This window comes from Schistocerca cancellata, chromosome 4 (genome assembly GCF_023864275.1).
Source record: "Schistocerca cancellata isolate TAMUIC-IGC-003103 chromosome 4, iqSchCanc2.1, whole genome shotgun sequence".
Taxonomy (NCBI): Eukaryota; Metazoa; Arthropoda; class Insecta; order Orthoptera; family Acrididae; genus Schistocerca; species Schistocerca cancellata.
Window position 1 is genome coordinate 922,975,980 of NC_064629.1, and position 24,219 is coordinate 923,000,198.

Below are 24,219 nucleotides of genomic sequence, written 5' to 3' on the forward strand. Positions count from 1 at the left end.
TAATATTTATACTGTTCTGGTTAAGTTAAAAATATATACAGTAAGCATTTTCGTTAACAGAAAGTGTGATAATGTTTAAAGTCTTATTCAGCCTACTTTATATGATCTCTGGCATAACAAATCATTGAAGGATTTAGAAGTAGAGGAAACCAAGTACATAATGGAAACTTTTTTTGCTTACAAATATGTGTGGATAGTCACACAAATAATATTGAGTTTTAAATTATCTCTGAGCAGGAGATGTGATATCTTGAAATATGAAACAGTGTGAACTGTACCTGTTACTTAAGCTGCAATGTTTAAAATATAAGAAAATAGTAGAAACTGTTTATAATTTGGTGTATCAGTATTAACATTTGCAAATTGTGATTATGAATTAATAAAAAATATGTATGGCAAACTAGTGTTTAATGTAATAATAAAATTATTACTACAGACTATACCTTAATGTAGTTGAGCTCATTTTAGTCAGAAAGTAGTTTTATATAAGACAGAAATCACTAACCAGCTCTATTTACTTCATTTTGTGTGAGTTAATATCTTGAAACATAATTTATTTCTGGCAAGAATATAAACTACTTTCAAAATAATGTATGTTTTCGAGTTCAAGTATGAATAATAGGATATTTCCTGACAGTTACAGGAACTCTATCATATCATAGCAATTAAAATAAAATAAAATTGTTTTTATTTCTCTGTTGGCAATACCGTGCATGATATTATGTAACTGATGGATACTTGAAAAATGTTTTAAGTTTCAGTTTCATGAAAATATGATCTTGTACTAAAATAATCTTTATACAATGAATGAGCAGTGTTAAGAGTTCCTCAAAACAGGATTTAATGCAATGTACACAGGTAACATACGAGTAAACAAAACGGACAGCATCAAGCACCTCATTAACATTTGGCTCATACTTAAATACAACATACATTTTCATACATTTTTCTTAAAAACACACACTTTGCTGTACAGTCATACTCATCCACACACCTATATGATTTCATGATATAAAACACATTTTATAACTTTAATTCAGAAATGTGACTCTGAGTCAGTGATGTACATTTCTAGAGTTAACACTTTAATTATATAGTCCATTTTAGTATAACTCCAATCTTATAAGTAACAAAATATTTTAGTACAACATTTTTTTTCTTTCTTCACTTGAAACTTCAGAGCTGTGCAACTTTACTAAGCATTTCTTATTTTACACATCCTTGTATCACAGTTATCGAAGAAAATAGACATGATAATTAGTGCAGCTCACATTTTAGCCTTTATCTTCTCAGAGCAAGCTGCAAATTTCTAAGTGACTGAGTACTGAGAAGGGATAGAACATTGTGGAATTACTTCTCAGCTTCTAAGACAGACTGAAACCAGGCTTATCCATTGTTTGAATCTTCTAGCATGGTAACTCAGGAAGTTTAGCTAGAAGTATTTCTTATATCTAACAGACTCTGTCGATTCACATTATATTGCTGACTGGAAAATAATTAATGAACTTTATTCCATCACAGTAAAACATGTTTAATTATTATACATGTACCTTATTCTTTGATTCATATATTTCCATGTACATGCACATGCATTAACATATGCATAATCATATCACAGTTATTGAGTAAAATACATATGAGACTGGTTGTAGTTTACATATTTCTAATGAACCTTTCAACACCTCCATCCAAACAATGCAAAGAAAATCATGTGCTCATGAGGAATGCAACATTAATGGCTGCAGTTAACTACTTGTCATCTTGTGTTAAGTAAATATACCTTTTATGTTTACTTTCATTCATGCTAAACTGACAATGACTGTTTAGTGATCAACAGTTTAAACTACTTTCTAATGAATTATGATTTGTAGTGAATATCTACTTTTTTAAAGATCCACAAATTGTAATTGTTCACAAGAAACATACAGTGCATAACAGTTTTTGTACTGTACATATCAAACTCATGCACTTCATCCTCTGTTGATATAAATGCATAGCTCAGTGGTTAGCATTTAACAATAACATATGCTCTGCCACAAGCATCAAAATAAAACACTGGATTTTCATTATATATATGTTTATGTTTCATGAACAGTAACAACGGAAACAGTCATTTCTACAAATAGTTATATGTCCTTCCTATAAAGCATATTTTACTTCTATCTCAACATTATTTAGTAACATTAAACTTCGGTCTTGTGCAAAATTATTGCATCACTTCAAAAATTTATTCAGAAAACAGAAGCACAAATCCAGCAATCTTAGTGTGATTGCATATCTTGTTGTAGAGGCACAATAATGAGCTAAGACAGCACAGTTGAAGTTATACAAAAGAGAACATTGTGGTTCATATTTTTAGCTGAAAGCTGTACTAGTGTGTTTATTCACTGTTAAGCAACTATAAAATCACAGAGCACCACAGCACACTACATAAAATAATATGCTTGTTCAATTTGGCAACTTTTTGAAAAATAGGATAAAAATGTATAAAGACCCGCTATATGTGGTGTTCGTTAAATACTGTAATAGCCTATTTGATATACATGTAAAACTTTCACTTCATGACCTCTTTTGAGTGCTGTCCAGTCAGTCAACAAATATTATAAGTTGTGCATATAAATTGTTCACTAAGGTGAATATTATCTTTGGTGACATTGGAAACTAAATGTCTTTTCACAATACTGACTCAATTTGTTTTATTTCTGATGGAGAAGGAGCAGTCTCAATAATTTCTGGCACAACATCTGGCTCATTTTCTTCTTCCACATCCTCATTAATTGGAGTGAGTGCATCAGGGATAGGTGGAGCAGTAGGTGATGCTAGGCAGCGTTTCAGTGATGGTGCCAAGAAGCTGGTCACTGCTGAGACAAGGAAGAATGCAGCAGCCATGTAGAAAGGTATGGCATAGCTCTTGGTTGCATCATATACAGCTCCTGCTAGTGGTGACCCTACAATTGCTGCACCACCTCTGAACAAAATCAAAAGGCCAAAAGCGTTTGTGAGCTTATCAAGCCCCAGAAGATCAACAAGGATGATGGATGTGAGAGATATGTAGCCAGCTGGAAATAAAGAACAAAGTTGTTAACTTAATCTATAATATACATATGAGAAATTTTTGAAAAATGTCTTTATCACTATCAGCTTTCATGAGAGAGCTTATCTAAATATATCTGACTAGTGTTTTCCACACATTATCAGTATGTGTATCTCTCATTTTTAGAGAATCAAATAAGATTTGTAACAAAACAAATTCTAATTTGATATGGTGACAAACAGCACCAAATATTCTGTGTAAGATTAGATAAAATTAAATCACATAGGCTGAACAGGAACTGACAGTTGTTTGTCTACTCATTAATCACACGAAGGTTCTGCAGATACCATTATGTATTCAATTCTTAGTAGTAAAATGTGACACATGTAGGTTTAGAATCATTATTATATTTTTACCATTTATTATTATTATTATTATCATTATTATTATTATCATTATTATTATTACCATTTTGATTTAAGAGTCCTGTTAATCTCACTTTAGGTCAATTAAGACACAGCATCTTACTTGTTATTTTACTTTAGTATTTGAAAAGAAAAAGAACAGAAATGTTGATTTGGGCCCAGCAGAAGGCAACTGGCCAGACTAGTTGTAGCATTAAAGAAAGTAAAGTGATATGATAACCAGACGTATATTCCATATAAAATAAACATTTATTTTGTTACTTTTCATTAGTCAGAATTTTATGTAATACTGTCTACTTATGTTTCCTCGGATACTGCATTTTTTGTTCAGAAATAAAAATTAGCTTGCTTTGGCATTCACACTTTTGTGACAGTCAAACAGTTCCTTTTGTCTTTTATGTGGGGTGTATTTTCTATGTGTAATTTTTGTAATGTGTTAATTAAGTAGTGACATCAACTCACTTGGTATGGTTTTCTGGTATTACATAAAATATACAGGGTGTTTCACAAGCCTACTTGTCACTTCTATGAGTTGTAGAGGGGAAGCAGTAGAGAAAGTTTTGATAAGGGACTCATTTCCAGAAATGTGCTGTTTTGATGTAAAATAAGTTTGAAATTCAGTTAACATTCAAATCTCCCATTTCACAGTACACACACAGCAGACACAATGAGCCTGTGGTGTAAGTAATGTTTTGAATCCTTATCATTAGATCTGTTTCTGGCTGATGAATGACATCCTTTAAAATTTGAGAGTGCAGCACATATATGGAGCACAGCAGTCAACCTTCCTAGCTGCAAACATACCAGCTACCATTACAGTCAGATGAAAATGTTGAGAGATGTCATAATTACAACAGGGACTGACGGCAGTATCCTTTTCTCAGTTTGTGTGTGTACTGTGTAAGTAGGAGTGTCGAAAGTGATATTAACTTTAAATTTATCTTATATTCAACCTGTACATTTAAGGAGATGGGATCTTCATCTAAACTTTACCTAATAAGTCCCCTCTACAAGCTCTAAAAGCTGGTAACAGGAATTGTGAAATGCCCTATATAGTTGAGTAGGTTGATTGTTATTAACAGGACACATATGTAATTTCTCTGTTGGATGGTTTTTCTTCTTATTAAGCAGGAGTTATTTATACAGTTCTTAATACTCTAGATGAATCAGTGTGATGCTACAGCAAAACTACTGTTGCAACTTTTGTAACTTTTTTTTCATAATTTCCCAATGTTTCTTATCAAACACCTTCATCAAGGTTCATATTTATTTATCTATTTATTTATGTGGAACTGTAACAGCACAGCACAGTGAGTTATATATTTCACAGGGAAAGACTGAAAAACATAAATCTGGATCACTTATGGTTATTTGAACCATCTGAATCCTGCGTCTCCAACTGTGTCATCTTCTTTGATGTTTCTTTGCCAGTTTTAGTTTTACGTTATTAGTTCTTCCATGCACCTACACTTAGCAGATGGGTGTCACTGTCACAGACTTAAGAAGTGTGTTTCAGATGATCATCAAGCTTGTATGAATTGTTTTTCCATAGGACAGACAATAGGATAAACAATTTTTTTGCATTTTAGCCTGTTTCAGCACCAATATACACAAGTGCAGGGCCCTTGGAAAAAAATACTTTTCTCAACAATAAAACATTTAATATGCAATTATCAGTAGCAGAATTGGTAGCAGCATCAGTAGCAGTGGTAGCAGCAGCCGAAACAGCAGCAAGAGCAGCAACATGAACTGACACTACACAATACACACTCTTGGCAAATAAATCCTCCATATGCATCAAGCTGCCCAAGTGGTGTCATAATGATAAATTATAGAAAAGATCCATTATGCTATGGCAGAGAAAACTGAGCATGATCTGCATATAAACATGTCTGATGGAGAGTTGTTAACACTAAGCTGCTAGTTATTAAAAGTGCAACACTGAGAAGGATAGTGTATAACAAAATTTTACTTATTGTTTATAAACAGAATATTAGAAAAAATACATGATTAAATGCGTAGTTGATCTGGGAGTATAAAGGATCAAAAAATTAGTGCACAGAACTGACACCATTGCCAGCAACAATGAATCTGATCCAGGTGAGAATCATTGGCACTGTGTCAAAGTGAAATATGGGTATGTCACTCCATGCTGTTTTAAATCACTGCCAGTGTTCATCAATTATATTGGCTGGCTAGTCTGTCTCTTGGCAACCCAGCACCAGATGTTATCAATAGATAAGACACCTTGAGAATCTGCTGGCCAGATCAAGAGTCAGACGCCCTCATTATTGATGTAGGTCAGGATATCTGTGTGACTCATTAAATGTATCCCACTGATATATTAAGAATATTTTTTTGCTGTTTTAATTATTTTCTGTGTGACAAATGTTTGTTCAAATGATGCTTGACTTTCTTATCATTTCATACTCTTTTCTCCCATGTCTACATTTTGTCATGCATTTATTTTGACCTTAATCTTTCTCTATCCTCTCCAACTTTCCCAGGCTATTTCCAAACTTTGTCTTGCACTTTGTCATGCTTGCTTCACTTTCACCCTGTGCCTGCTGTCTTTTTATTTCAGTATCTTCCTGTGTGTCAGACACTTTTTCATTTTTAACCATTTTTTACAATTATATTTCTGACTGGCAATATTTATGTGTGAACCATTCATTTTTCTTTTATTTTTACAATTTTGAAAATAGATTATGTCATGAATATTTCTTTCCTTTTCCTCAGTTACAACACTTATATGGTTCATGGTATTTTTCACTGTATTTCCTTAGCCTCGCCTTCCAGGGTTTGTTTCATGTAAATGATGCATTTTAAGTGTTACAGTTTGCCTGTATCTGTATTAAATATAACAAGATAAATATATTTTTATAATTAACAATAGCAGTAATAATCATTTTAGTAGTCTTTCAATGCTAATACTTACAGACAGCAAGACCAAAAAATATTGCCATTGCAACATATGCTGCATAGGTATGACAGAAAGGTGTGGCAGCAACAGCAAATGTGCATACAACAAGGCAAATATTATTCAGCAGCAAAGAGTCCATCCAAGGAAAATCAGCTAGATAGCCACATGCCACTCTCCCCACGGTGTTAGTAATACCAATAATTGACAAGAGAAATGATGCTGAGTTGGAATCAGTTCCCTGGAAAAAGAAGAAAAAGGAATACGTGAATATGAAACAGTTGGTAATATTGAGTTTGCAGTTAAGTTTTGCATAGGAGTTTTACATCTAAAATAGAAATTATAAACAAAATAATGAATTTGAGAAATATTTTTCTTTGGTGGGTAGTAACTTACACTTTGAGACAGATTTGCCATTTTTTGTTTTCTATAATGGATGAGCTGTCATGTAAGGCCACTTTAAGGACCTGAAGAATAAATATTGCTAATAAAGTAAGAGCACATCAGGCCTCAGCCACAATTTGGCATTGAAATAAATCAAATAGTGACAACAAAAAATGTGTCCTGGACTGTGTCTCAAACCCAGATATCCCTGTTTATGAGACCTTTTGTCTTAACTGCCATTGCGATGGGAACACACTTGTGTGGGCCTGAAGAAAAAGAAGGGACAACAGTAGGTAGTGTCAAGTGTCTCCTCCCTCCTGTTTCAAGACAGACTCCAATGGATTCTCAGTCAGGTAACAGCAGTAATAGAATGAAAAAGCCGGAGGAAGGCATCTCGTTCTTTCATCAAAATATAAGGGCCTCTTAAACAAAACAGATCAACTTCTTATTAACATTAATGAAAAGGATAGTATAAATAATGCTCAGATTTTGTGCTTAACTGAGCACCATGTTACTTGTCATCTATAGTAAGTTATAGTTTAGTAACATACTACTGTAGGGAAAGTAAAGACAAAGGTGGAGTAGCAATTTATGTTAAGGATAGTGTAGCATACGAAGCTATAGATATCAAGAAATATTGTGTGGAACAACAATTTGAGGCATGTGCAACAGAAATAATAACTAAATTCTACACAATAATAGCGTTGGCTGTCTACAGGGCTCCTTCAGGTGACATAAAAACTTTTCTACATTTAATGGAACTCCTTCTGTGAGGGACAGTTTCAAAATCAAAGGTTATTGTACTTTTAGGTGATTTCAGTATAAACTTTATGAGAGAAAATAACAATAAAATTGACTTTGAGATTGTGATGACCTTACATAATCTGATATCAGTAATAAACTTCCCAACAATAATTACATCTGAGTCCCAAACTCTGATAGACAACATTTTTTTAGATGTGAGTAGACATCAGGATTATACTGTCAGGCAGGTTATAAGTGGGCTTTCAAATCATGATGAACAAATTCTCATTCTTTATGATGTTAATCTGTTCAAAAAACAATTTCCTCAATGGAAATTCATAAGAGTAATGAATGAAGAGACAAAAGAAACTTTCAATCATAGGTCGCATCAAATGGATTGGTCTTTAGTATCTAGCCATGATAATGTTGATACTAAATTTAACTGTTTTTTAAATGAATTCTGTGCTCTTTTTGAAGAAATATTTTCTGAGAAATGGGTCAGAAACAGTGCTTTCAATTCTGTAAGTAAGCCTTGGATTACAAAAGGTATAAAACAGTAATGTAAAACCAAAAGGGAAACTTATGCTGCAATAAGATTATGTAAAGATGTAGAAAAATGGGAACACTATAGATTATACTGTAAAATTTTAAAGAAACTAATACAGAAATCAAAAGCCCTTTATTATGAGAAGAAAATAGATAAGTGTAATAATAAAATAAAAACAATTTGGAACATTGTAAAAAAAGAAACAGGATGAGATACAACAAGCAAAGAAGATGTAAATAAAATCAAATATGAAGGTACCCTAGTAGATAACCCCAAAAGTGTGGCTGAGATTTTTAATAAACACTTCCTATCAGTAACTCAACAGATTGGTTGGAATCGCAATGTTGATGAAGCTGTAACTCTTTGTCAAGCAGTATATTCAAACACAATTTCAGAAATGCACCTTAATCCTGTCACTGTAGAAGAAATTCAAAAAATCATTATGTCTCTAAAAAGTAAGAACTCTGCAGGGGTTGATAATATATCTAGTAATTTATTGAAATATTCTTGTGTGTGGATATGAGACATTCTCTGTCATATTTTCAATGCTTCCCTTCAGAAAGGTGTTGTTCCCAGTAGACTTAAGTATGTCATTGTGAAGCCCCTGTAAAAAAATGGCGATAAAGCTGAACTAACTAACTATCGACGTATCTATTTGCTGACAGCTATCTCCAAAATTTTAGAAAAGCTAATACATGTAAGAATTACTGATCATCTCATGAAGAATGGAGTTCTCAGCAAGGGGCAATTTGGCTTTCAAAAGGGCCTTTCAATGGAAGACGCAGTCTATGCACTTGCAAATGAAGTCCTAGAAATCCTTAATGAAAAAATGCTAGCACTTGGTATCTTCTATAATTTATCCAAAGCATTTGATTGTGTTGATCACGAGATTCTCTTGCAAAAAGCAAAATTAGTAGGAATAAGTGGTGTTGCAGGCAATTGGCTACAGTCCAAGACAGAAAACAAAAAGTTGTCTTGAATAGCTCAGGTGGAGTATGTGATGTTTCCTCACATTCTGAATGGAGTTCCATTACACGTGGAGTGCCTCAGGGCCACTATTATTCCTGATTTTTATAAATGATCTACCATCATGTACAAGGCTGACATGTAAGTTAACATTATTTGCAGATGATACCACAATTTTTATGAGCAGTAGAACAGATAGTAATCTTGAGGAACTCAGTAATCACATACTTTCAGATGTGGTTACTTGGTTCAAGGTGAATGGTCGCTCATTAAATTCCAGTAAGACCAGCTTTATTTAGTTCTGTACAAAAACAGAAAAAGAGAGAGAGATAAGTGTGGCATGTGGTAATCAGCCAATAGAAAGAATGGAAACAACAAAATTTTTGGAGTGCACATTGACAAGAAAATGAACTGGTCTTCACATATTATAGATCTCTGTAAGAGGCTTAGCTCTGCTACATATGCTTTATGGGTTGTCTCTACATATGGTGAACCTAACACTGGAAAAGTGGCATACTGTGGCTATTTTCACTCACTCGTTGAATACAGCATTATTTTTTAGGGCAACCAGCCATTAGCAAGGAAAGTGTTCTTTGCACAGAAGTGAGCTTTAAGAATTATATGTGGATTGTGTTCAAGAGACTTGTGTAGAAATAACTTTCAAAAACTTAAAATATACACAACTACATGCCAATATATTTTTTCTCTCATGTGTTTTGTCTGTAAAAATATAGAAATATTTCAGCCAAACAGTAATTATCATGAGCATTAGAAATTTGAGCTTGGCGCAAAAGGGTGTCCGCTACCCTGGAACAAAACTCTTCAATGCTCTTCCTCCTGAAATAAAGACAGAGATTCATAACAAGAGTAAGTTTAGGAAAGCATTAAAAATATTTCTGCTAGAAAAAGCTTTTTACAGTCTAGATGAATTTTTAACTAAATAAATTGTAAAATTTTAATATTATACAATACAAGCTGACATAATGCTACTGAGAATGTTATTTAACTTGAGTTCTGTATCTGTGTGTGCTCTGTATCTGTTTTCTGTAGTGCTTTAACAATTCTAAGGAAATATGTATTTTCTTTTTTCTGTATTGCTGCTCAAAGAATTTACTGTATAAATTTTTATATAATTATGTACTCAAATGTCTGTATATACTATAAGATTATCATATTGTATTTGTAAAAAAGTGACTCGTTCCACATCCTTGTGAACCCAACACAGTTGGACCTATGGAACACAAAATAAAATAAAATCAATCAAATACCCACCCAACCCCAATTCTCAGCTTGCTGCACACTATACATGTAGTGTCCATTGTCCATTATTCTCATTGCTCATAGCTTCACCTGATTCCCACAAGTGTTCATACATAGTGTGCTTCTGCGCTGAAGGTATCCGTATTCACCATCAGGTGCATATATATTATTATATGAGTGGTGGCATTTTTTTGGACATGTCCATTGTCCTTGGACGTATCAGAAGGAACAGACACCATTTTTTGATTCAGCAGCCATATTTGCACATGACAAGAGAAACTCAGACCTCAGTCATAACTAGGCATTGTAGTTAGTTCATTGGAGGCAAGTGAAAATTTGTGCTAGACCAGGACTCAAACTGAGATATCCTACTTTACATGAACAATCATCTTAACTGCTTTCACTATTTGAGCATGCTTTCCATCCAACTCAAACAGACCCCTTAACAAACCACTCCATAGTCTTTGAAATATTAAGGTTTCACCTGCAAATTTATATGTTTTCTCTTCTGTTACAACAGCTCAATAAATGAGTTTGTGCACAGTCCTGCATAAATGACACTCAAAGGAAAACTTATTTTTCAGGGACATTCTGTCTTGGGTCATATTCTGAATTTAAAGTTCCAAAGAAGAGACACCGCACATAGACCAATATATATGCACCTGACAGAAAAAACTGATACTGTCAGTGCAGGTGCAGAATAAGTTCGAACTCTTGAGGAGTTATTTAATTAATGTGAGTGTGTCACATAGCACATTAACAAAAAATATATCATAATACAGGATAACTCACTGAGTCCTATTACTTATGACGTCTTTGAGCCAATCACATATATGGGAACCTAACTTTATTCTCAGATTCTTTTTTAACAGTCTGTAGTGGGTCAACATGTCAAATGCTTTTCAGAAATCGAGGAGTTGCCCTTAGTCCACAGCTCACAGGAAATTATGTGAGAAAATGATAAAATGAGTTTTGTATGAGTAATGCTTTCTAAATCCCTGCTGATATGTGGATAGAAGCTTTTCCATCTCAAGCAAACTTATTATATTGGAATTCAGAATATGTTCAATACCTCCAAGGCAAAAAGGATACTGGTCTGTAATTTTGTAGACTCTGTCTTTTTGATGTATGTTTCATGCTTCAGTAAATATTTTAGAGTATCTTTACTTTGCACACGGTCTGATTTTACTCCCTGCATGTTGACTGGCAAGTGTTCGTCAGAGGGCCTCAACAACTGGCTAGACAGAGAAACTCTCCTGTGCACTTCAAAAGTGCTCTGCTACCCAAGTAGCTGCTTTCTTTGTGTTTTCCACCCCTGACATAACAAGGGTAGTTCTACAATTCTCCATCTAATACTACAGGTCCTGAAGTCTGCAGGCAAGACCAACAGAGAATCAATGGAGCCTTTGGTTGAGACCCTCCACTTGGATCAAAACCAAAGGATTCTGATCAACTCTGAGTCTGAAATTGCAAATTTTGAGCTCTGCTTGCACTTTGAAAGTGAGGCCAGTGTACTTCCATGAACTGAGGACATCATCAGAACCCAAACAACAGACATCATTTGTGCCGATGAGAGCCACAACTTGCAGATGACTCATTTTGGATGAGGCCCACCAGCAGACATGCAAAGCACTCATTCGACTTATTTCCAGCTCTAGAGGTTACTTCCCTAAGGGGTTCCGGAATTTGCCTAACAATGGAACTCACATTAACTAGCAAACTCCTGTCCCCGTGTGACTACATGGACCCTGCTGAAGGAGAAGCCAGAAGCCACCTGTGCACTCCAGCCTCAACATTTACCCTCTGCCTTGAATGAGACAAACATATTACAACTTGCTGGTCCCTCTATGGTGAAGGTAGATTCCCCACACTGGGTGTATTTCTCAGTGCCTAGAGCACTTGGGTGAAACAAGCAACACCTGAGGTATCCCATGTGATGGGCCAGATTCTCCACTACCTCCACATCCTAAGGTAGCACCCTGCAAGTGGCTGACAATGGCCAAAAGTTGTTCACAAACTGCAGCCACCTCCTCCTGCATCTGCACTCAGTATGCAAACACTTTATCCATTCTAGTACTAGTAAAGCTACACTATAGAGAAAGCTAAATATGTAACTTTCTACTCTCTTGGTATGTCACCAATGGATGCTAGAGCCTGACTAAGCTGCAACCAATTGTCACTGCCCATTCAAAACCAAACAAATTAAATATACATGAAAACACACAGAAAAAGCTTAATAGCTCACCACTGACTCAAGTCTTTTTGCCTTTGCATGACTTTTGGCCAATTAATATAGAATATTATATAGTGTCTGTCAGAATATTGCTAGTGAAATGAACAAGATGACTGTGACTGTTGTAAAGTTTTGTGCCACCACATTACACCCAAGTTTCATGAAAAACTTCAGACAAAACTTAAGTCAAACTTAATTTCTTTTCATAACTGTCTACAGTTACCTAGATCATGCTCAGCCCGTGAGCATTCAGATTAATACAATATTAACATACCTACTAAACACAGACTTCACTTCTGATACTTTATTTTATATGGAAATGTAACCACACTGATACACATCTTGGTTATTTTTAAAAGAAATTCTTATCATTGAATTTGGTAGATCATAAAGAAAGTGAACTATTAAATACCTGTCTTTCCAGTTATCAAGCTACACAAGAACCTAATACGTTTCATTTATGTATTTCTGTTTTATTGTATGTATATTCCTAATTATGTGTATTAAAGGGTTGTAAGAATGTTACAGTCTGTCCAGTCATGACATTTAAATGATTAAACTAGGTACCAAAGATAATAATAAAAAGATGTTCTTACATCAAGAATTGCAGCATCAACCAGGTACACAAATGGTACATACAGTCCCATCATGCCAAACAAATTGCTGACGCTAATGAGCATAAACACGGGATCTTTGAGCAAAGACATGTCCATCATCGTCCCCAAAATTGATCTGAATGATTCAGGACAACACTGTGAGCATGCTGCAAAAAAAGAGAGAAGTAGTGTTTAGAAAGCAATACCTTCATATTTCATTATTTGCACCTCGAGGTGTGATTTAAGAACTAGAAACTATATGGTAATAGTTGTATTTTTAATGAGCTTATCTCTCTTTGGATTAATTACAGTGCATTTAACATAGCAAAAGAATGCTGCAAAGACTCCTGGCTATGACATGTGATTACATAGACCCTATGAAGTTGATCTAAGGATGAAAACGAATGAAACAGCATGTATGATAGTTAACATGAAATGATTCCTTTTTCTTACACTTGTTTTCACAATACTGTAATAATTTCAATCAATTTCAAAGTTATAAATTAATTATGGTTAAGGATAATGCCACATGAAAATCAGTATTAATAAGTAAGTAGTACGATGAATCACACTGTCCAACAATCAATCAGTGGAACACACATAAAAATTAGGTTCCTGTGATTCTGTGGAGATAAGTCACTGAGGTCTGGAAAGAAGTGAGATACATACAAATGCTTCAAAAGTAAGACAACAGAATGACCAACGAGGGAATAATTCTGAGGTATATGGTCTGATCTTGGTTTCCAATAGGTGCAATAACCAGAAACTGTATTGACGAAATGTTCAGTTTCATCTATCACTTGCAGAAAGAAATATAGAGTAGTTTATTTAAATTTCGATGTGTCATCCAATACTATGTCCACATTCACTTCCTACCTCAAAGGAAACCATCTGTCGGCTTCGAATATTTTTGTCCTGGATGCATTTCAACTGTTTGGCTTTTCAATTTCCAACCAAGTTAAGGTTGTTTCCATGGCTGTTCCTTTTCAGGACTTGGATGATCTGTGCTCCACTTTTGCGTCATTGTTTGCAACGGATCTCAGATGTGCTTCCAGCTTTCAGGCGTACATCACTCCACCGCTGGATGCACAGCCTCGCTTTTTCCAGGCCCGGCCCCTTCCGGTGGCCTTACGGTTGGCAATCAAGCAAGAACTTGATCGGCTCCAGGCAGCTGGCGTTCTGGAGCCAGTAACTTACAGTGTCTGGGCGATGCCACTGGTGGTCATATGGAAACCCAATGGGTCCCTTTGGCTGTGTGGGGACTTCGGCACTACAGTCAATGCTCAGTCCCTTGTTGACACTTACCCCATTCCCCGACTGGAAGACCTTCTCGCCAAGCTTTCCAGGGGACAGTATTTTTCAAAGATCAACCTGGCTGAGGCATACTACCAGTTGCCCTTGGATGCCAAATCTCAGAACGTCATGGTTACCGACATGCCTTTTGGACTGTATAAGTACAAGCACCTTCCCTTTGGTGTCTCTTCAGCGCCGGCCATTTTCCAGCGATTCCTGGAGCAGCTTACACAGCCTATCCTCACCTGTGTGAATTATCTGGATGACATCTTGGTCACTGGGCGTTCCCGCCAGGAACATTTGCAAAACTTCAGCGCCTTATTTCATGCTCTGCAGTCTGCTGGTTTATGCTGTCAGCTGGACATGTGTTGTTTTTTTTCAACCGGAAGTGGAATACTTAGGCCACTGGTTTAGCAAAGATGGAATCTGCCCTTTGGGTCATAATGTCGCGGCTATTGAGGCCCTTCCTCGTCCCAAGGACTTATCTGAACTCCAGGTGTTTTTGGGCAAGGTTACTTATTACTTAAAGTTCTTGCCCCAGTCTGCCTCCGTTGCTCAACCCCTCAATCACTTGCACTGCAAAGGGGTACCTTTTGATTGGACTCCTGACTGTGACCAGGTTTTTCTCCATTTAAAGGCGATGCTAAACTCCGCCGCTTGCCTTACTCCCTTCTCTCCGGACCGCCCCTTGGTTGTGGTGGCTGATGCATTGGCATACAGCATTGGGTCCATCCTTTCGCACCGGGATGCCAATGGCTCTGAACAGCCCATCGCTTAAGCCTCTAAGACGTTGACCCCAGCACAACGGAACTACTCCCAGGCTGGAAAGGAGGCCCTGGTGATCGTGTTCGCTGTCCAAAAATTTCACACCTATCTCTTTGGGGCAAAGTTCACCCTCCTGATGGACCATAAACCATTGGTTACACTTTTCGGACCCCACTATCACCTTCCAGAGCGGACGGCTCAACGTCTCCAGCGCTGGCCATTGATTTTATGTAATTACGCTTACACCATCCAGTATAAGTCCACCACTCACCATGCTAATGCGGACGCTTTGTCACGTCTCCCGGCAGGCCCTGATCCAGTCTTTGACCAACAGGAGGTCCTCTGTGTTCACATCGATTCTGCCCGCTGGGATGCACTGGACGGTCTACCTCTTATGGCTGCTCACATTGCTGCAGCTACCCGCCATGACCCTGTCTTGCGGCGGGTTCTCAACTATGTGTTCCATGGGTGGCCCTCCTATGTTACTCATCGGATGCTGTCTGATTTCAGCCCCTGGCGCCACCTGTCCCACAGGCTCTCCGTTGTCGATGATGTCCTTTTGTTGGCCACGGAGTCGGATGCCCATTGGGTGGTCATCCCTCTGGAATTGCATCTTTGGGTGCTTGTTTTGTTACACCGTGGGCACTGGGGTATGTCCTGTATGAAAGTTTTGGCCTGGCATCGATGGCGATATTGAGCACCTGGTCCGTGGGTGCACTGTCTGTGCGCGTCACCAGGCAAGCCCCCCTCAGTCGTTTACACCCTGGCCTGTGCCTCGCCAGCCCTGGGATTGCATCCGTATCGATTTTGCAGGCCTGTTTTTGGAGTCCATGTGGTTACTCGTCGTTGATGCCTACTCCACATACCCATATGTTGTCTGCATGGCATCCACCACCACAGAGGCTACACTCACGTTCTCGCCAATGAGGGTCTGCCACACACATTGGTCTCTGATAATGGTCCCCAATTCACGGCATCCTCCTTCCATGACTTCTGTCAGGCCAATGGTATCAAACATATCTGTAGTCCCCCTTTCCACCGTTCGTCCAATGGCATGGTGGAGAGGCTTGTCTGCACTTTTAAACACCAGATGACGAAGGCGGTCAACACGTTTCGAACCATGTCAGCCCTCACCCTGTTTTTGAGCACCTATCGTAATTGATGGAAACAGTCTGGCAGAGCTCCTCCACGGGCGACAGCCGCAAACACTGCTCCATTTGCAGACACCATCCCCCTCCCGCCCCCAGTTCTGGCTCTCGCAGCAGTATGCTGCAAAACCAATAGTCAATGGCCTCTCAGACCATGACATGCAGTTCCTTCTGTTAAATGTTAATACTGAACAAGGTATAAAATCTGTTAAATCTGAGCTCAAGAGGGTAATCAATAAGCCAAAAATTGATTATTTTAGGACACTCCTCAGAGACATTCACTGGACTGATGTTTACAGTGCTCATGGCATGAATGAAAAATATAACACTTTTGCTACTAAAGTGCTTACCTTATTCGAACACTGTTTTCCCCCGAAACTTACCAAGGTTAGAGCAAAGTCTACAAAGAAGCCATGGATTACTCAAGGAATAGGGGTATCTTGTAAAACAAAAAGAAAACTCTATCTGTCAATCTGAAACATTTCTGATGTTGATGCTATAGCACATTACAAGAAATACTGCAAAATATTAAAGACTGTAATACGGACGTCAAAGCAAATATATTACAGGGAAAAGATAGTCATATAAGATAACAAAATAAAGACAGTATGGGATATAGTGAAGGAGGAGACCTGTAGAACCAGACATGAAGAGGAAGAAATAGCATTAAGAGTAAATGATACATCGGTGACAGATGTGTATAGTGTTGCAGAACTCTTTAACAAACATTTTATAACTGTTACTGAAAAGATGGGATTGTCAGGTTTGGTAGATGCTGCTATGGAATACCTCAGACCAGACATTTCAAGTAACTTAGATAATATGAATTTGACCCCCACTACCCCAACAGAAATAATGTCCATCATAAAATCTTTAAAATCAAAAACATCTAGTGGGTATGATGAAATTATTAATTAAAGAATGGGATTCTGAGCTAAGTAACATATTAAGCTATCTGTGTAACCAGTCATTTATCAGTGGAATATTTCCTCAATGGTTGAAATATGCTGAAGTTAAGCCACTGTTTAAGAAGGGAGATAAAGAAATAGCATCAAATTTCCGTCCAATTTCACTGTTGCCAGCATTGTCCAAAATTTTAGAAAAAGTAATGTACAGTCAGCTTTATAACCATCTTATCTCAAATAACATACTGTCAAAGTCACAGTTTGGATTTCTAAAAGGTTCTGATATTGAGAAGGCTATCTGCACTTACAATGAAAATGTGCTTAATTCAGTAGACATAAAATTGCAGGCAACTGGTATATTTTGTGATCTGTCAAAGGCATTTGACTGTGTAAATCACAATATCCTTTTAAGTAAATTAGAATATTATAGTGTAACAGGAAATGCTGCAAAATGGTTCAAATCTTATATCTCTGGCAGGAAACATCATCATCATCATCATCTTGGACAGTTTCCAGCCACTGGCTGGGTCTGTCGGGAACACAAGCCTCTCCATCGTGTTCTGTCTTTCCACCATTCCCCCTCTTCCACCTTCGTCCAGTTCTCTCCTCTTCTCGTCACACATTCCTTCACTCCCTTCACCCATCTATCTCTTGGTCTTCCTCTGGGCCTCTTCCCCTCCAGTTGCAGATCAAACATCCTCTTTGGAATTCTTCCCTCATCCATTCTCTTCATGTGTCCATACCACTGCAGTCTTGATTTTTCTATCCTGTCCTGTACTGGTTCCTCCTTTAGTCTTTCCCTCACATACACATTTCGCAATCTGTCTCGTCTTGTTACACCCAACCTGCTCCTCTGGAACTTCATTTCGCTAGCCTGTATTCTACTTTTGTCGCTTTTGTGCATTACCCATGTCTCACTTCCGTATGCCAATATGGGGACAAAGTAGGTTCGGTATATAATTCCCTTGGATTTCTGTGGCACCTCCTTGCTCCAAATAAGCCCCCTAATGCATTTGTAGAACTGCCCTGCTTTTCTGCACCTTTCATTTATTTCCATTGCGTTTCCCCCCTTACTTTCAATCACGCTTCCCAGGTACTTGAAGTTCTCTACCACTTGTAGTTTTTCCCCTCCACAAGTTATATCCACATTTGGCCTATTCGTCTTCCTTGTTGTGACAATTATTTCACTTTTCTTTGCAGAGAAATGCATTCCATATTGTGCTGCCGTTGCCTCCCATGCATCTAACTGCTCTTGCACCTCCTTCTCGCAATTTCCCCATAACATCAGGTCATCGGCAAAAAGCACTGCTTTCATTTTATGATCTCCAATTGCATCTGACACTTGCTGTAGGATTTCATCCATAACAGTAATAAACAATAAAGGCGAAAGTGCACTTCCCTGTCGCAGCCCATTTTCCAGCTTGAACCATGCAGTACGTTCCCTCCCCACTTTCACACAACTCTCACTTCCCTCATACATTTTTCTGACTTTTCGTGTTATCTCTTCATCTATCCCTTTTGCGTTCAGCACATCCCAGAGCTTGTCCCTACAGATACTGTCATACGCCTTCTCAATATCTAAAAAGGCCATGATTAAGTCCTTCCCGTACTCATAGTGCCTTTCCTGCAGTTGCCTTACTGCAAATATGAGGTCCGTTGTTGATCTTCCCGGTCTGAAACAATACTGCTTCTTATTCCCTTCTCCAGGATCTTTTCATAGATTTTTCCACAGTGGCATAGCAGGGTGATTCCTCTGTAGTTCTCACATCTCCTTTTATCCCCTTTCTTGAAGATCGGGACTATAATTCCTTTCTTCCAATCCTCAGGAATTCTGTTCTCCTTCCACACCACCCTCAGCACTCTGTATAGCCACTGGGTTCCTACTTCTCAGGCTGCTCGTATCATATCCACTGTTACTTCGTCCCAACCTGGTGCCTTGCCCCCTTTCATCCTCTTTATGGCCTCTTCCACTTCATTCCAAGTTAGATCATCAATTTCCCCACTATTATCATCGTCTGCTGCCTTAGGCTCTCCATCGCTGTTAGTTACCCGCTTGGCGGCATTCAACAGATCTTCAAAGTACTCCTTCCAAATCTTTTTGAGCTCATGCATTTCCTCCACAACTCTTCCATTATTATCCATGATTCTCAGGCACTCGCTTCTGTCGTTCCTCTTATTTCTTACCATGGTGTAAAGTACTTTTTTGTTCCCTTCACTGTCCTCTTCTAACATTCTTGTCCATTTTTCCATCCACTTCTTCTTCTCCGCCCTTACTATGGTCTGTGCCGCTTTCTTGCTTTCCTTATATTTTACCCTAGCTTCCTCTGTTCGGGTCTGGAACCATTCTCTGAAGGCTTTGTTCTTTCGAAGTACTGCCTCTTTACATATGTTGTTCCACCATGGGGTTTCCTTGCTTCTCCTCTTTGTGCTAGTTCTTCCGCACACAATCTCAGCTGCCTCAACTAGGGCCCTCTTAAAATCTCCCCATTCTTCTTCCACTGTTCTCTGATCTTCCTTTGGCAGCTTCTTCCTGATCAGTGTCTGGTACTGGGTCCTCCGTTCATCCTCTTTCAGCATCCATGTCTTCAACCTTTTCTCCTGTATATCTGTTGCCCTCCTATCTTTTCTCTCTCTCAGGGTGGCTACCAACAGCCGATGGTCACTGTCTAAGGCCTCAGATGGAACGACCTTAACATCTGTGAGGCTGCTCATCATCTGCCTATCCACTAGTACATAGTCTACTACTGAAGTTTGGGACCAGTCCCCACTGTACCAAGTTATTTTGTGACTACTTCTCTTCTTGTACCAGGAATTTGCGATCGTCAGCCCATTCCTCTTGCAGAATTCCAGCAACAATTTTCCTTCTCTATTCCGGTTCCCCCAGCCCTCTGGTCCCATTATCTCCTCGAATCCTTTCCTGTCTGTGCCAACATGTGCATTGAGGTCCCCTATTATAATCTGATTACCTCCATTTAGCTGCTTTTGCATGTCATCTTCAAATTCCTCCTTCTCCTTTTTTGTACACCCCACCTGTGGGGCATATGCTTGGATGATTTCAATCTTTTTCCTTTCACTCGTACTCTGGCTTTTATCATTCGATCATTGATACCTTCCACCTCCTCCTGCAGACCCTCTCTGACTACTATTGCCACTCCATTTCTTCCCCTCTCATTCCCTATCCAGTACAGTTTACATCCTTTACTTAGTGGTTTTTCACCAACTCCTCTCCACCTAGTCTCAGCAAGTCCCAAGATGTCCAATTTCCTCCTTTCCATCATTTCTACAATTTCTTCTAACTTCCCAGTTAGAGTCCTTACGTTTAAGGTGCCCAGTCGTAAACCATCTCGTAATCCTTTTCCATTGCTTGGTCGGTTTCCTTTAAATCCGTTCCGTGATCCGAGGCATGTTCCCTTTTTAAAAGCAGTTGATTTATCCACTACTGGCTTGCTAGGCCTATCGCAGCTTCACCAGAGCCCCGTTAGCCGTCACGTTTCAGGGTTCCCATAGAGCCTTCTCAGCTACCGTAGCGGTCCTGGGGCACACGAAGTCCCCGCTGTACATCGCCCCTATAGGCAGTCCCCTATAGGCAGGAAACAAAGGGTGTTATTAGGAAAGAGACATGTATCAAGCTATCAGGCACCATCCAACTGGGAACTAATTACATGTGGGGTCCCACAAGGTTCCATTTTAGGGCCCTTACTTTTTCTTGGGTATATCAATGACTTTTCATCAGTAACATTACCAGATGCCAAGTTCGTTTTGTTTGCCGATGATACAAACATTGCAATAAATAGCAAATCAAATGTAGTCTTAGAAATATCAGCTAATAAAATATTTGTGGACATTAATCACTGGTTCCTAGCCAATTCTTTGTCACTAAACTTTGAAAAAACACACTACATGCAGTTCAGAACTTGTAAGGGGTGTCCCACGAGTATATGTCTAACATACAATGACAAGAAGATAGAAAGACGTGGACAGTGTTAAATTCTTGGGATTACAGCTTGATAACAAATTCAACTGGGAGGAGCACACCACAGAACTGCTGAAGCATCTTAACAAATCTCTGTTTGCAATGCGAATTTTGTTAGACATAGGGGGTATAAAAATTAAAAAGCTGGCATACTATGCTTACTTTCATTCCATAATGTCATATGGGATATTTTTTGGGGTAATTCATCAAGCCAAACTAAAGTTTTCCAGGCACAAAAACGTGCAGTAAGAGTTATATGTGGTGTGAACTCAAGAACATCCTGCAGAAGCCTGTTTAGGGAACTAGGGATACTAACTACTGCTTCCCAATATATTTATTCCTTAATGAAATTTGTCATTAAAAATAGAACACTTTTTCAAACCAACAGCTCAATTCATGGAATCAATATTAGAAATAAGAATAATCTTCACAAGGATTTAAAGTCACTTAGTCTTGTACAAAAAGGTGTGCATTATTCAGGAACACACATTTTCAATAACTTGCCAGCAGCCATAAAATGCTTAACAACCAATGAAATTCACTTTAAGAGAAGTCTAAAGGATTTATTGGTGGCCAATTCCTTCTACTCCATTGATGAATTTCTCAGTAAAATATAACTTCTGCACAATTTCAATGCAGTAATGTGTTCATTGTAAATATGTGTGTGTGTGTGTGTGTGTGTGTGTGTGTGTGTGTGTGTGTGTGTGTGTGTGTGTGTGTGTGTAAGTACAATCTGACTTCTGCACCATTTCAGTGCAGTAATGTGTTCATTATAAATAAGTATTATAGTAGTTGTATTACATGTTTATTACCTTATAAATAAATAAAAAAACATTTTTATTTTAAATTCAGTGCATTAGTATTGGTAAAATGATTCTTTTATATAGTGTTCATTAAAAAATGGCGATCATTCCACTTGGGACCTGTGGAATAGTACATTAGCTCATTTGTTTTAGTTGTAAATATTTGTCATGTATTGTTGTTTTTCTGACATGTTCCACATCCTGGAGGACCTCCTCACTACGGATCAATTGGAATGAAAGTAAATCTAATCTAATCTAATCTAATCAGACATGTCATTTGCTCAGCTTTGTAGGTTCATTGAGCCATGTTGCATAACTATAGTCAGGAAATGGGCTTTCTGCAGCAAGACAAGTATCTACCACGCGGGCAGTGTGACAATGTCTGGAGCACCACACAGTAACAACACGGCAACCATTGGGACAGTTTTGCTTGCCTTGGCACTAGAGATAGTCAAACTGACACTGATGTGCTGAATGACAGCACAAGACACAGGAGTGTCATCTATTGCCTTTTCATATGATCTCCTCCAGCACTACTATAGATGTATATGTTTCTGGAAGCTCTGGGAATGAATGTTGTCTGTCTGAATTCAACATTGTCATATAGACCCAGTACCTGGCATGAAGAAAGTCATTAGGTTCACTACAGGACCATCTGTGGGGGTAATTTGGGTCATACATGTTACATTTCTAAGATGTTATGGCTGGTGTGTATCATTTATATCTGCTGTGATGTCACATTTCAATCAGATAGCTCAAGACAGTAGGTTGCCCATGCTGCCTTGAGTTACTCCCACACATAGAATGTTCAACTGTTAGCCTGACAAGCATATTCTCCAGATCTCTGATACAATATAAATATTTGACCATGGGTTGCCAAGAGACTGGCATGTCACTACTGACCAGTCACAAAAATTGATGAACTCTAATAGAGTCGAAACAGTGTTGTATATTATCCCACATCTGTCATCTCAGCTCAGTTGAACTATATGCACATACTCTCACACATCCCCTACAAATTTAATCATGTGTTCTTTCCTACCAGACAGTGTATGCACATTAAGTAAGATTATCTACCCATCCTAATATTGTAACCTTGATGGTTGACAGTGTAATAGTACTTTGTTGAAACAAATTATGTTTCTGTTATTATGTGTTACAGCCTGGTTACAAATATTTCATGTAATTTTTGACAATGCCAGTGTGATGGCATATACATTTTTTATACTGAATATTAATTCTGGTGTGTACAAAAATAGTAATTTTTATTTGTTAAAATTCACTCTTTTTTAATTTTTTGTTTATCATTTATCAGTAGAACTATTTCCATATTTTACACAAATCTGCTAATACTAACATGTCTAATATCATTGTAAAATATGATTCAATGGGAAATAAAGCTGCTACTATTATAATATCAGCTCCTACTTAAACCTTATTTGAGTTCTAATAAAATAAAATCATACATATTATGAGTCAAATATATTTTATATTCTTCCAAAATGTACTATTCAAAATTTCTCCTTGGCTGTTAAAACTGCAGTTTTCAATATTAATAGTGCTTCACCATCACTTCTTTGTTCTAACATATCCTTTCTCTCATGTACGAGCATTGTGTAAATAAAATACAATAAGCAAATAAAAATCAGCTGAAAATAGCTAATGACTATCCTCCAGAATATGCTATCTTTTCCTTTACACCAAATCCTTCCTGTCTATGTTCAATTTCATTCTTAATTCCTCAATCTCTTTTTGATTCACTCTCTGATGGCTTTTCATTTTGTGTAATTATTTATGTGAAAGATCAAAATAAAACATATGCAAGGTGAATGTGTAAAAAATTGAATTAACCATAAGGTACATATTATTAAACATTTTCAGGCAAAAAATACACAAACTGTACCGAAAACTTATGGATATATGACTTTTAGCACAACTACCTACACTATAGAATGTTCCCCATATTATTTCATTTAATTTTTTTTTCGTTAGTTATGGCTGATATGCAGTTCTCTTGTACTTATGTGTTTGTAATTACATGACAGTGCAGGTACATATGTATTTGGTAGTCTGTCAACACAGTTTGAAAATTATTAGAAGAGAAATAAGGTAAGCACTATGGTAACAATGTTTCTCGTGGTTAGAGCTTTTATTCCCAGAAGGAGACTACTAAGTGAAATTTAGTATACCGTAAAACAGCAGCCAAGTCTTTGTCATGAACTC

At 37.6% G+C, this 24,219-nt stretch overlaps 1 protein-coding gene across 2 annotated transcripts in view; it reads right to left on the minus strand.

Annotated features, from left to right (window-relative positions):
- Positions 1-671: 671 nt before the first annotated feature.
- The window catches only part of LOC126185108 (monocarboxylate transporter 3), a 432,092-nt gene continuing 408,544 nt past the window's right edge, over positions 672-24,219 (minus strand). For both annotated transcript variants that reach the window (XM_049927915.1, XM_049927916.1), the window contains exons 7-9: positions 13,110-13,276; positions 6,398-6,620; positions 672-3,059 (exon numbers count right to left, since the gene is read on the minus strand). In XM_049927915.1, coding sequence (XP_049783872.1) covers positions 2,674-3,059; positions 6,398-6,620; positions 13,110-13,276 — 776 coding nt within the window. In that variant the 3' untranslated portion in view covers positions 672-2,673. The remainder of the gene's footprint in view (positions 3,060-6,397; positions 6,621-13,109; positions 13,277-24,219) is intronic.